Source organism: Panulirus ornatus, chromosome 15, assembly GCF_036320965.1.
Source record: "Panulirus ornatus isolate Po-2019 chromosome 15, ASM3632096v1, whole genome shotgun sequence".
Classification (NCBI taxonomy): Eukaryota; Metazoa; Arthropoda; class Malacostraca; order Decapoda; family Palinuridae; genus Panulirus; species Panulirus ornatus.
In genome coordinates, this window is record NC_092238.1 from 6602308 (window position 1) to 6616530 (window position 14223).

At 42.3% G+C, this 14223-nt stretch overlaps 3 protein-coding genes across 3 annotated transcripts; 1 reads left to right on the plus strand and 2 right to left on the minus strand.

Annotated features, from left to right (window-relative positions):
- Nucleotides 1–233: 233 nt before the first annotated feature.
- LOC139753590 (uncharacterized) lies at nt 234–1965 on the minus strand. The gene is made up of 2 exons (XM_071670214.1): nt 1839–1965; nt 234–1615 (listed from the first exon to the last, which is right to left on the minus strand). Exons 1-2 carry the CDS (start codon nt 1848–1850, stop codon nt 512–514), a joined length of 1116 nt encoding a protein of 371 aa, XP_071526315.1. The 5' UTR covers nt 1851–1965; the 3' UTR covers nt 234–511.
- Nucleotides 1966–4117: 2152 nt separating this feature from the next.
- On the plus strand, nt 4118–5571 carry LOC139753591 (uncharacterized). The gene is made up of 2 exons (XM_071670216.1): nt 4118–4250; nt 4474–5571. Exons 1-2 carry the CDS (start codon nt 4239–4241, stop codon nt 5293–5295), a joined length of 834 nt encoding a protein of 277 aa, XP_071526317.1. The 5' UTR covers nt 4118–4238; the 3' UTR covers nt 5296–5571.
- A 6900-nt stretch (nt 5572–12471) lies between these two features.
- On the minus strand, nt 12472–13967 carry LOC139753592 (uncharacterized). The gene is made up of 2 exons (XM_071670217.1): nt 13864–13967; nt 12472–13503 (listed from the first exon to the last, which is right to left on the minus strand). Exons 1-2 carry the CDS (start codon nt 13873–13875, stop codon nt 12619–12621), a joined length of 897 nt encoding a protein of 298 aa, XP_071526318.1. The 5' UTR covers nt 13876–13967; the 3' UTR covers nt 12472–12618.
- Nucleotides 13968–14223: the final 256 nt, after the last annotated feature.

Here is a 14223-nt window from a genome sequence, read left to right on the forward strand (position 1 = left end):
GTACTTGCCAATTTATATATCATGAACAAAAACCACAGTCTAACAGAAGATTTATATCACAAGTTTCATTAAAAGAAATACAAAAAGTTATTCTCGTTGAAATCTAAAGTCAACATTCTTTAGTAAGCTCATTTCTTTTCTATATAAGCGGAAAACGTATTTTTTTTCGATTAAAACATTTTGTCTATGATGTAGAGCTGGAACACAAGGTGCTTAGAGGAAGAAAAATCTCATTATCACGCAAATCTTTATTTATACAGCCTTCACTATTTATACATTTGTTACACAACACGTCTTTTTATCCCCAGTATATTGTATTGCTGTTGTGATCAGGGAAACTATAGACAAAAGAGGATCGTTGGTCATGTATAGAGTTGAGTAGCCTAAACCCCCCAGCTTGCAGTGAAGTCTGCACGAAGGGCTAACTTACACGATTCTCATGCTGGTCTTCAGCTTGATCCATAGACATGACCTCATCCATTACATTGCCTGAGTTGCTAGATCCAGCAAGTTAGGCACTCTTTTGGAAGAGCTGACCGTCACTCAGGACGTAGCCAGATGGTCCTTCCAGCAGGATGAAGGTGCCGGCCTCTGTGAACTGGACCTGAGTGCCGTTATCAAGAATCATGCCAGAAGGTCCAACAAGACTACGCTTGCTGCGTCTCTGGTAGAGACTACCGTCGGTGAGGACCACGCCAGATGGTCCATCCAACAATACCCCAACGTCTGCGGATTTGAACTGAATCTGAGTACCGTCTTCAAGAATCATGCCAGAAGGTCCAACAAGATCACGCTTGTTGCGTCTCTGGTAGAGACTACCGTCGGTGAGGACCACGCCAGATGGTCCATCCAACAATACCCCAACGTCTGCGGATTTGAACTGAATCTGAGTACCGTCTTTAAGAATCATGCCAGAAGGTCCAACAAGATCACGCTTGTTGCGTCTCTGGTAGAGACTACCGTCGGTGAGGACCACGCCAGATGGTCCATCCAACAATACCCCAACGTCTGCGGATTTGAACTGAATCTGAGTACCGTCTTCAAGAATCATGCCAGAAGGTCCAACGAGATCACGCTTGTTGCGTCTCTGGTAGAGACTACCGTCGGTGAGGACCACGCCAGATGGTGCATCCAACAATACCTTAACGCCTGCGGATTTGAACTGGACCGGAGTGCCGTCTTTAAGAATCATGCCAGAAGATCCAACAAGATCACGCTTGGAACGGGCATAGTGGTGCTCAGCATTAAGCTGGACGTTGTTGCCATCCTCTCTGACGATACCAGACGGCCCTACCAAGACGGTGTTATCAGCCTCAGCCTGGGTGAACTGCACGTTTGCACCAGTAGGACTCACGATACCGGAGGGACCGATCGATCCCTTCTGTACATAGAAGGACACTGGCATGGGGACAGGCTGGGTGGCAACATGGAGTTCGGCCTCGCCTGCAGTCAGCTGTCGGTTGTCGCCAGTATTGGTGACGATGCCAGAAGGTCCCACCAATACGATGTTACTGGCGAAGTCATGAGAGAACTGAGTGTTGACACCATCAGGACTGATGATCCCTGAAGGCCCAACCTGTGCGCTGACGCCGACGGCCAGCACACAGATAGCTGCCTGGAATGAAAGAGATTGATGAACTTACCATCTCTCTGTTAATATTATATCATTCCCCAGTGTTAACACCTTATAGTCACTTATCCAAAACAATTCACTTCCTCAGTTCAAAGTCACACTTAAACCAACCTCCCTCTCCCTTTGGTAAATCACAAAACTACATGTATTTCACATCAACTCAACATCTTTCTCTCAGTCGAGTATACTACAAGCGACTGCTTACCAGAATCTTCATGTCGATGTTGAGTTCGATGGTCCCAGAGTTGCCCAAGAGGCTTCTGCAGGCCGGGATGATGTGAGGAGCTCTGGACAAGCAGACCTATATATACTGGTCTTCCAGCATGATCACGTGATCCCCAGTTCTCTGAGTGGCTCCTCGAATCAGGATATTCTCATTGCTATTGGTCAACGTTGGGACAGACCTGATGGTTGTCAGTAAGATCAAGGTTTTCTGCCACACCTTTTCGTGATCATTACTGCAAACTCAGTGTCAACCCAAATGTTAAATAGCTCATGACTGCAGTTTGTATCATAGAACAACCTGCCGACATTATTTCTTGAAATAAACCCACAGCACACCTAAGAAAAATTTCATGATCAATAATGGAAGTGTATTTTTTTTCCCCTTTGAAACTAGTGACATTTGCAGGGCCTCGTCTGTAAGGAATGCCGGTACATCTAACAGAATGGCTCCTCCCATATCCAATTTGGTGCCTTCCGCTTCCAAGACAGCTAGGCATATGAGAACTGCTCCTCTACCATTCTGTGCCCACAAGAACACAGTATGGTACCTATGGCATATCCCCGGCAAGAATATGTGAATTATACGGTTATGTGAGGCCAGCAATCCTGATGAATACTGGTGGGAAAGTAAGTCTCCTAAAGAGAATATCAAGCTTAGGTTGGAATTCTCAAGTTATCTTGTCATTCGACACACATAGTGAGTAATATGAAACTTGGTTATTGACAGTGTAGTAAACACATGTGGTTATGTGTTGAAGAATATTATGCTGTTCTTGGTCTGGTACTACAGTACTGATCGTCTTGAAGACGGGAACAACACTGCCATGTAGATTCTATTGATGGTATCAGTAAATGTATCAGATCGCACTCCAACATGTGTTCTTGCGGACGAGTTCGGGTTCTGATCGTGGTATACAAGACCTCGGATGTAACTCAGGCATCCCGGGAATGACGATACAGGTCAATGTATGACGGTAACCATGAATGTGTCATAAGATAAATATATATATATATATATATATATATATATATATATATATATATATATATATATATATATATATATATACATATATATATATATATATATATATATATATATATATATATATATATATATATATATATATATATATATATATATATATATTCATATATATGTGTATTAGCTTTAGAATACATAACCATGTCTGCCACAAGTCTCATGACTATATACAATTTGAATATGACTATATATCTCTTATGACACATTCATGTTCATACCTCCTCGATCAATCTTACAAATGAAGAACTTCCTTCACATATATATAGTTCATTGCAACATATTTGATCATGAGCAGCAGAGTTCACAGCTGGTCGAGTTTCAGTGTCAGGTTCCCATTGACCTGTATCGTCATTCTCGGGATGCCTGAGTTACATCCGAGGTCTTGTATACCACGATCAGAACCCGAACTCGTCCGCTGGAACACCTGTTGGAGTGCGATCTGATACATTTACTGATACCATCAATAGAATCTACATGGCAGTGTTGTTCCCGTCTTCAAGACGATCAGTAGTGTAGTACCAGACCAAGAACAGCATAATATTCTTCAACACATAACCACATGTGTTTACTACACTGTCAATAACCAAGTTTCATATTACTCACTATGTGTGTCGAATGACAAGATAACTTGAGAATTCCAACCTAAGCTTGATATTCTCTTTAGGAGACTTACTTTCCCACCAGTATTCATCAGGATTGCTGGCCTCACATAACCGTATCAATTCACATATTCTTGCCGGGGATATGCCATAGGTACCATACTGTGTTCTTGTGGGCACAGAATGGTAGAGGAGCAGTTCTCATATGCCTAGCTGTCTTGGAAGCGGAAGGCACCAAATTGGATATGGGAGGAGCCATTCTGTTAGATGTACCGGCATTCCTTACAGACGAGGCCCTGTAAATGTCACTAGTTTCAAGGGGGGAAAAAAATACACTTCCATTATTGATCATGAAATTTTTCTTAGGTGTGCTGTGGGTTTATTTGTAGGTATGCTGTGGTTTTTTTTTTCAAAATACAATGTCGGCAGGTTGTTATATAATACAACCTTCAGTCATGAGCTATTCAACATTTGGGTTGACACTGAGTTTGCAGTAATGATCACGAGAAGGTGTGGCAGAAAAACCAGATCTTACTGACAGTCAACAGGCCTGTCCCAACGTTGACCAATAGCAATGAGAATATCCTGATTTCGAGGAGCCACTCAGAGAACTGGGGATCACGTGATCATGCTGGAAGACCAGTATATATAGGTCTGCTTGCCCAGAGCTCCTCACATCATCCCGGCCTGCAGAAGCCTCTTGGGCAACTCTGGGACCATCGAACTCAACATCGACATGAAGATTCTGGTAAGCAGTCGCTTGTAGTATACTCGACTGAGAGAAAGATGTTGAGTTGATGTGAAATACATGTAGTTTTGTGATTTACCAAAGGGAGAGGGAGGTTGGTTTAAGTGTGACTTTGAACTGAGGAAGTGAATTGTTTTGGATAAGTGACTATAAGGTGTTAACACTGAGGAATGATATAATATTAACAGAGAAATGGTAAGTTCATCAATCTCTTTCATTCCAGGCAGCTATCTGTGTGCTGGCCGTCGGCGTCAGCGCACAGGTTGGGCCTTCAGGGATCATCAGTCCTGATGGTGTCAACACTCAGTTCTCTCATGACTTCGCCAGTAACATCGTATTGGTGGGACCTTCAGGCATCGTCACCAAAACTGGCGACAACCGACAGCTGACTGCAGGCGAGGCCGAACTCCATGTTGCCACCCAGCCTGTCCCCATGCCAGTGTCCTTCTATGTACAGAAGGGATCGATCGGTTCCTCCGGTATCGTGAGTCCCACTGGTGCAAACGTGCAGTTCACCCAGGCTGAGGCTGATAACACTGTCTTGGTAGGGCCGTCTGGTATCGTCAGAGAGGATGGCAACAATGTCCAGCTTAATGCTGAGCACCACTATGCCCGTTCCAAGCGTGATCTTGTTGGATCTTCTGGCATGATTCTTAAAGACGGTACTCAGAGTCAGTTCAAATCCGCAGACGTTGGGGTATTGTTGGATGGACCATCTGGCGTGGTCCTCACCGACGGTAGTCTCTACCAGAGACGCAGCAAGCGTGATCTTGTTGGACCTTCTGGCATGATTCTTGAAGACGGTACTCAGATTCAGTTCAAATCCGCAGACGTTGGGGTATTGTTGGATGGACCATCTGGCGTGGTCCTCACCGACGGTAGTCTCTACCAGAGACGCAGCAAGCGTAGTCTTGTTGGACCTTCTGGCATGATTCTTGATGACGGCACTCAGGTCCAGTTCACAGAGGCCGGCACCTTCATCCTGCTGGAAGGACCATCTGGCTACGTCCTGAGTGACGGTCAGCTCTTCCAAAAGAGTGCCTAACTTGCTGGATCAAGCAACTCAGGCAGTGTAATGGATGAGGTCAGGTCTATGGATCAAGCTGAAGACCAGCATGAGAATCGTGTAAGTTAGCCCTTCGTGCAGACTTCACTGCAAGCTGGGATGATTACGCTACTCAACTCTATACATGAACAACGATCCTCTTTTGTCTATAGTTTCCCTGATCACAACAGCAATACAATATACTGGGGACAAAAAGACGTGTAGTGTAACAAATGTATAAATAGTGAAGGCTGTATAAATAAAGATTTGCGTGATTATGAGATTTTTCTTCCTTTAAGCTCCTTGTGTCCCAGCTACATATCATGGAGGAAATAATTTAAATGATGAAAACTCGTTTTTCTCTTTCATGGGGAGAAAAGCTTACTAGAAATATGTTCACCATGGATTTCAATGAGAATAATTTTTCTTGATATTTTTATATCTCTTTATATGTTTTCCATCATGATTACTATGATCAAAAATTTTCTTCTCTTATCAGTCTATGGTTGTTGGACATTATATATAAATTTCCAAGTATATTTACTACTCAACATAATATATATATATATATATATATATATATATATATATATATATATATATATATATATATATATATATATATATATATATATATATATATGTATATATATATATATATATATATATATATATATATATATATATATATATATATATATATATATATATATTTTATTTTTTTATTATACTTTGTCGCTGTCTTCCGCGTTTGCGAGGTAGCGCAAGGAAACAGACGAAAGAAATGGCCCAACCCCCCCCCCCCCCATACACATGTATATACATACGTCCACACACGCAAATATACATACCTACACAGCTTTCCATGGTTTACCCCAGACGCTTCACATGCCTTGATTCAATCCACTGACAGCACGTCAACCCCGGTATACCACATCGCTCCAATTCACTCTATTCCTTGCCCTCCTTTCACCCTCCTGCATGTTCAGGCCCCGATCACACAAAATCTTTTTCACTCCATCTTTCCACATCCAGTTTGGTCTCCCTCTTCTCCTCGTTCCCTCCACCTCCGACACATATATCCTCTTGGTCAATCTTTCCTCACTCATCCTCTCCATATGCCCAAACCACTTCAAAACACCCTCTTCTGCTCTCTCAACCACGCTCTTTTTATTTCCACACATCTCTCTTACCCTTACGTTGCTCACTCGATCAAACCACCTCACACCACACATTGTCCTCAAACATCTCATTTCCAGCACATCCATCCTCCTGCGCACAACTCTATCCATAGCCCACGCCTCGCAACCATACAACATTGTTGGAACCACTATTCCTTCAAACATACCCATTTTTGCTTTCCGAGATAATGTTCTCCACTTCCACACATTCTTCAAGGCCCCCAGGATTTTCGCCCCCTCCCCCACCCTATGATCCACCTCCGCTTCCATGGTTCCATCCGCTGCCAGATCCACTCCCAGATATCTAAAACACTTCACTTCCTCCAGCCTTTCTCCATTCAAACTCACCTCCCAATTGACTTGACCCTCAACCCTACTGTACCTAATAACCTTGCTCTTATTCACATATATATATATATATATATATATATATATATATATATATATATATATATATATATATATATATATATATATATATGAGAGAGAGAGAGAGAGAGAGAGAGAGAGAGAGAGAGAGAGAGAGAGAGAGAGAGAGAGAGAGAGACTGTATTCCGTTCATCTGACACAGTCAGGGTTAACGAGTGGTAAAGGAGGGTGTGGACCCAGGATCAGTCGACACTTGATCATGGAGCAAGCAAGGTGCAGACTGTGAACTGACCTTGCCAGCTGCGTTCTTCCCACTCAGGCTGCTCATTCAACTCGTTTCCCGTCGCTGGCACTCAATACCCTCTCTATAAGCGTTGTGTTTCTGCTTACAGAAGGAGTGAATACACAATTTTTGATCTTCATCTATTTAAAGACTGAGATCCTCTTTTGATAACCTGTGGATTCTAAATCACTTGAGATCAGGTTGATATCTTTATTGCGTGTCTCGTACGATGAGGCGAATGTATATATGATTTTCCTCTAGCACTCCCTATATGTAGACAATATACACAGGTTTTTATCTTGATTATGAAGTGCACAAGAACGGAATATTAAATGGTATCTTTCGCTATCTTGTTGTGTCTTCATATGTGTTTATATTATTGAATATATACAGTTTTAGGTACACCCGGTCTTTAGCCTCGCATATCGTCTCTTATCTATATATCTTTTTATCAATCGACTTATCTATTTATCTATCTCTCTATCTATCAATGTAGCTATCTATCTACTTTTCTATCTATCTATCTATCTACCGAAAGAGATGTTGATGCCCGTTTAAATAACGATTTCTCTCACTAATGGTCGAGCATCAGGTGCCCAACATAAGGACCATATCAGACAACAGGCGGCAGACAACAGACATGCGCAACAGATGACTGTCATGCATTGGACAGTCCTACAGAGCAAAGATATCAGTCATGCATTAACGAACTCATGACGGACGCTATTATCAAATTAGTCTACAGATAAGCTGAGCCAGTCCTGCACGGCTTTGTCACCCTTGTGGGGAAATGATACGATCACCCGTGGATTTCAGGTGTTGGCAGACCATAGTAGTCATGGCTGGCAGTTCTCTCTCTCTCTCTCTCTCTCTCTCTCTCTCTCTCTCTCTCTCTCTCTCTCTCTCTCTCTCTCTCTCTCTCTCTCTTGAATATTTTCATACCCTCCGGTGTCGCGTGTTCAGAGTGGTGCTCAAAAGGGCACTTACGAAAATGATTATGATAATGTCGTCCATTCTCTTCCCTCTCTTTCCTCACCCTTTCGTTTTAAGGACCTACGAGCTTGTAGATCTACCTCAGTAATATATATATATATATATATATATATATATATATATATATATATATATATATATATATATATATATATATATAATTACCGTCTCCCGCGTTAGCGAGGTAGCGCAAGAAAACAGACGAAAGAATGGCCCAACCCACCCACAGACACATGTATATACATAAACGCTCACACACGCACATATACATACACATATATTTCAATGTATACGTACATATGCATACAGAGACATGTACATATATATACATGTACATATTCATACTTGCTGCCTTCATCCATTTCAGTCACCACCCCGCCACACATGAAATTTATATATATATATATATATATATATATATATATATATATATATATATATATATATATATATATATTCATATATTCATGTACCTCCCTCACGTTTGGTAGGAAAGATAAAGAAAGGTAAATCTTGTAAGTCTTCTGCAAATATATTGATTTTTACTTTTTCCTTACGACACTGCACCAATTTCCTGATAACGTGGATGACAAAAAGAAAAAAAGCTCCATTTTCGTCCACGTTGCCTTGGCACAACGTTGCTGAAACGATAATGGGAAGTGATATCTCGTCCCCATTATCGCCCTCCATAAACCACAAAACGAACCCTCTGAACGAGCGACGACACAAAATCGCCCGACCTTGGGTACGGCGGGTCCCGCCACGCAGTCCAGTGAAACACGACGGAAGAATGTTGTCTTAATATCATACATCCGTAATCGAGACGACAAACAACCAAAAAAACAAGATAGTGTGTAATGTAGATAGCCCAAGACGAGTTGGTATCAGTGTAGAACAAGGCGCACGGCCCTTGTGGTTAAGGAGGAGGAAAATAGGGCCCCCCTACGTGCTATGCTCTGGGTTCAGCTAAGACGACCAGACGAACTGGCTGGAATAAGAGGAACTGGAAAGCTTGGGGGAGATACCATGTTGGATATCGTACCAAGGATGAGGTAATGTCGCTCAGAAAGAATATGTCATGGCAAACGGACATAGGGATATATATATATATATATATATATATATATATATATATATATATATATATATATATATATATATATATATATATATATATATATATCCCTGGGGATAGGGGAGAAAGAATACTTCCCACGTATTCCCTGCGTGTCGTAGAAGGCGACTAACAGGGAAGGGAGCGGGGGGCTGGAAATCCTCCCCTCTCTTTTTTTTTTTTTTCCTAAAGAAGGAACAGAGAAGGGGGCCAGATGAGGATATTCCCTAAAAGGCCCAGTCCTCTGTTCTTAACGCTACCTCGCTAACGCGGGAAATGGTGAATAGTATGAAAGAAAAAGAAAATATATATATATATATATATATATATATATATATATATATATATATATATATATATATATATATATATATATATATATATATGTATATCAACTGACTTATATTTATCTCTTGTGTCTCCCCTGATGATGTGATTATTACACGAAAGTGCACTCGGGAACTTATCGTGTTTCACTTTCCCCGTGGACTCATAGGAATATATATATATATATATATATATATATATATATATATATATATATATATATATATATATATATATACACACACACAATCAGCGGCTGTCGATCAACGTTACAAATCCTGATTTGGACTGGTTTCGTCGCCCTCAGGTATGCAAGCCATACTTGTCGGGTTGAAACCAGACTTCTTTATTTTTCTCTCAGCCACATTGAATTTGAAAAAAATGAAAAAAGAAAATAAAAGATAGTCATATATATGATTTTAGGCAAAATTGTTGTTTCTGACACAGGATGGAATTTACTTCTTTTTTTTTTGTGTTGTGTGTGTGTGTGGGGTTGGGGGGGGGTTGTTATATTTCATCTTGCTTTTCTCAAACGCAGGGAATATATTTATCACCTCGCTCTCTTGAAATACCTGTCATTATCGAATGATATATGTTCCAGAATGAAGATAGAAACCTTAAAATGATTAGCCCCCCAGGCACAGACATGGAAATAAAAACAAGCACATTATTTCCTCCTGGTCTCTTTGTGAGCTCTTAAGAGCTTCCTATAACTAACTATATCCCTGTAGAGAAATGGTAACTGAATGATCCATACTCACTGTCATTATATACTCCATGAGTATCTCAAGGGCTTTGTGTATCAACAGCGCCTCTTGTAATGGTTCTCCATAAGGCTCGAATCCTGGTTGCGGCAATCAGTCTACAGTTAATCCAGCTGTTCATCATCCACCCCTAGGGGTTGGTCGACAAAATGGGTACTTGGCTCATGCTAATACATATAAACAGATAAAAAGAGATTATCAATGTTTCCGGCGAAGATCTTAGAGTACACAGACATGATAAGTAAACCGAGTCTGCAAATCATGAAAATTGAACTTTGGTTGTCATCTAAAAACTGTGAGTCAGAATACTGCACAGAGGATGGACGTCATATTCATCTCGCTGTTGCCCTTTGAAAGAATAAAAAGTAATATGAAGGATGGAGGGTCCAAGGCCACTCTATGATCCTCCATATATTGGATCCTGTGTTCATTTGTTTCAAGGGTCGAATCACATCCCTCTATTCACCTCAGTGGTAAAAGGAGAGGGAACTTCGTTTCAGCATCGTATCTGACTTGTAAACGCTCTCATTCGGGATGCATTGGCAGCAGTGAGATAACTCAGAGGGCCGGAGTAGGTTTCTCCCCCCTTCCGAACAGTTTAAAAAGCCGAAAGAATTCTGATACAAACTGATTGACAAGTATAAATGCCATCATTCAGCTGTTAGAGCAAAAGGTGACCACCAAATCCAATTTAAAGGTATGGGAACCTTTAAGATCTCAATTATCCTTTGTTTTCCACCCTTACTGGATGGTCTGAGGCTCTGAGAACTTCCCTTCTGGGATGATCCGTAATCCATTCCCACGTAATTCGATGGGGAATATGTCGCAGAGTCCCCCACTGTTCTCGAGAATAGTGTTTGGACGCGAAGGGAATCCACGGCTGGTTTTCGGACCCTTCACCTCCAGAGTCCACCTGATCTGAATGAAATGGATATAACCAATGATGAAGATCATATTCATCAAGAATCTATTCACACCATTGCGCAAGAAAAGCCTCAAAAGAAAAATAAGATCGTACATAAGGAATTCTACGAGTAGAAAATATACAGAAATGTACTCTAATCTACATGTGCCTAAGTGAGTTTTACACCAACCCCATCAACGCATCTTTGCTACTGTTTTCAAGACCTTTGACCTGACCCCACACTGGTCAGATCGATGGTCGATGTTGCTGAGAGGTTACTGAAATGAAGATGTGATGTAGATAGCTTCTGACGTGACCTCTGTGGGTAATGGGAAAAAGCCTTCTTCACTACCCCGTCATTATCCCTACACCCTCATCCCCCCATAGCCTTTAAAAAGACCAGATTCATAAATAGTAGAATAATGATATGGTTACGGTGATGACTGGTGCATAGTCCTTTGAGGTATATACGATTTATAGAGGGTCTAATGTAGATGAATTTTGTGGCATCTCCTCTAGTGGTGAGCATTATGTTGAATGATAGCCCTTTCGCCCTTTGTATCTATAGCGTGAAATCTAGCTAGAAACATTCCAGTGCTAGAAATAGTTAAGAGTCAAGTCTCACAACCAAAGGCTCCTGAGGAGTACTCTTGTATGAAGCAGTAGTGTTGCTACTGGCTACTTTCTTGTCAGATGTACACTTAACTAGAAAACTCTTAAGCATTCGAACGGATTCATCTATATTTTCGTGAACATGCATAACAAATGAGAGAAGATTTTTCTCGTTTTCATTACAGACAGAAGAATGATTTGTCTACATCTATTTTTTTTTTTTATCACGTTGGAGGCACCGGTCACAGACAAAAGTTCACATCAAAGCCGGGTTTTAATTGAAATATAGAGAGGTTAATGAAAGGGAAAAAGAAGATACAAAGGAAAGCATTTGCGGATTTCGGAGGAAGTCAAAAAACTGTCTTTTGAAATATGCCAGGTCATAGTTATTGTAAAAGACATGAGGAGGTAGAGAGTTCCAAAGCTTCGGATGTAGGGAAAGAAACAGTTATCAAAACGGCCCACCCTCGAGTTGCCAGCGGCCACACAGGAATCATGTGATATTCCTGAAGACTCGCACAAGACATTTGTGTCATTTCGTAATTCAAAAAGCTGAAATTCATATCTCACTAATGTGTGTCATACAGTACTGAAATACCAGAGCGAGTGGGGATATCAAGAGGCGTATAAAACGTTTGACATAGACCTTTATATAGTTAATATTGACATTTGTACATCTGGAAACGTACAGGCTTCGAGTATCTCAAGAGCTCGCAAATTCCAAGGACCAGTGGACTAAAGACGTCAACCTGGGGAAGTGACTGGGCAAAATGGCTTCAGTGCTTCAGCTGGATGTTCTTGCCGTTGGAGAGAACGATGCCTGAGGGACCGGCGTGGACGACTTTCACGCCACGTTCCAACTGGATCAGCTGGCCGTCATCGGTGACAATGCCGGAGTCGCCGACCAGGTGGCGCTTGGCACGCTTCTGGACGAGGGTTCCGTCGCTCATGATGTAGCCAGAGGGTCCCTCCAGCAGGATGGTAACGCCTTCCTTGGTGAATTGGACTGGGGTTCCATCATCGAGGATCATACCAGAGGGTCCAGTGAGAATGGCGCGCTTGGCACGTGGGTTGGCAATCCTAAGGTCGTCGGTCAGCTGGATGTTCCTGCCGGACTTGGTGACGACGCCGGAAGGTCCGATGAGAATGATATCATGGGCGAGATCGTAGCTGAAGAGATCGGTGGTGCCATCGGCGCGCAGGATGCCCGAGTGCCCGATGTTGCCCTTGGCAGAGACGAAGCCCGTGCTACGCTTGGTGCGTGGGAGCAACTGGAGGTCGTCTGTGAGCTGAATGTTCATTCCGTCCTTCATGACGATTCCAGAGGGTCCGACGCTGACGATGTTATCGGCCTGAGCCTGGGTGAACTGGATGTTGTTCCCGGTAGGGCTGACGATGCCGGAGTGTCCGACGACGCCACGCTGGGACACCAGCTGAGCCACGGGCAAAGGTGCGACGGGCTGAGTAGCAACGTGAAGGGCAGCCTCGCCATCGGTCAACTGCCTGTTGTTTCCAGACTTGGTGACAATGCCGGAGGGTCCTATCAACACGATCTCGTTCGCGAAGTCGTGGGAGAACTGAGTGTTGACACCATCAGGACTGACGATCCCCGAGTGCCCAACCTGTGCGCTGACGCCGACGGCGAGCACACAGATAGCTGCCTGTATAGACGAAGGAAAAGAGAATATATATATACAGTCGACTTAACCTATTCATCCATATAACAGTAAAGTATTATTGTAAACAGCAACTGTAGACTTGAAAAATATAGTTACCTTGACCCAGCTCAGCGAGTCAAACTCACGACACACATCGAAAACTCACTTAAAGTCATATGAACCTCACACGTGAACAGAGCACAAAGTGTTTCGCTAACAGTTGAGGTAACCAATTGAACAAGTACTTCAGACAGGTTGTCCTGCTGCAGTGGACTTAGTTTTAAGCCGAAGGTGTAATCCTTTCGCAAGACTACTTTCAGCAGCGACATATCACTCGAAATGTAAACACACAAAATGGCTTACCAGAATCTTCATGTTCAGTTGCGTTAAGATGGTCCCAGAACTCCAAGAAGAGGCTTCTGCGGGCCTGACTGATGTGCTGGACTGTGGGCAAAACGGTACTATATATACTGCTTGGTTAGGATGATCACGTGACCTCTAGCCTTGCGATTGGCTGAGTTTTTGGTCACCTTCACATCTGCTATTGGCCCACTCTGATTCGCCATAATCACCTCGTACCAGAGGGTTCGAACCGCCCTCTTTAATAAGACCATTGTTGCCGTTCATACTCTCCCCTATGACGGGAGTGGACCTTATAGCCCTGTAGTATTGAGTACCATGATTGTGTACGTACGTAGAGAATGTCGCATTCGACACTCTTTT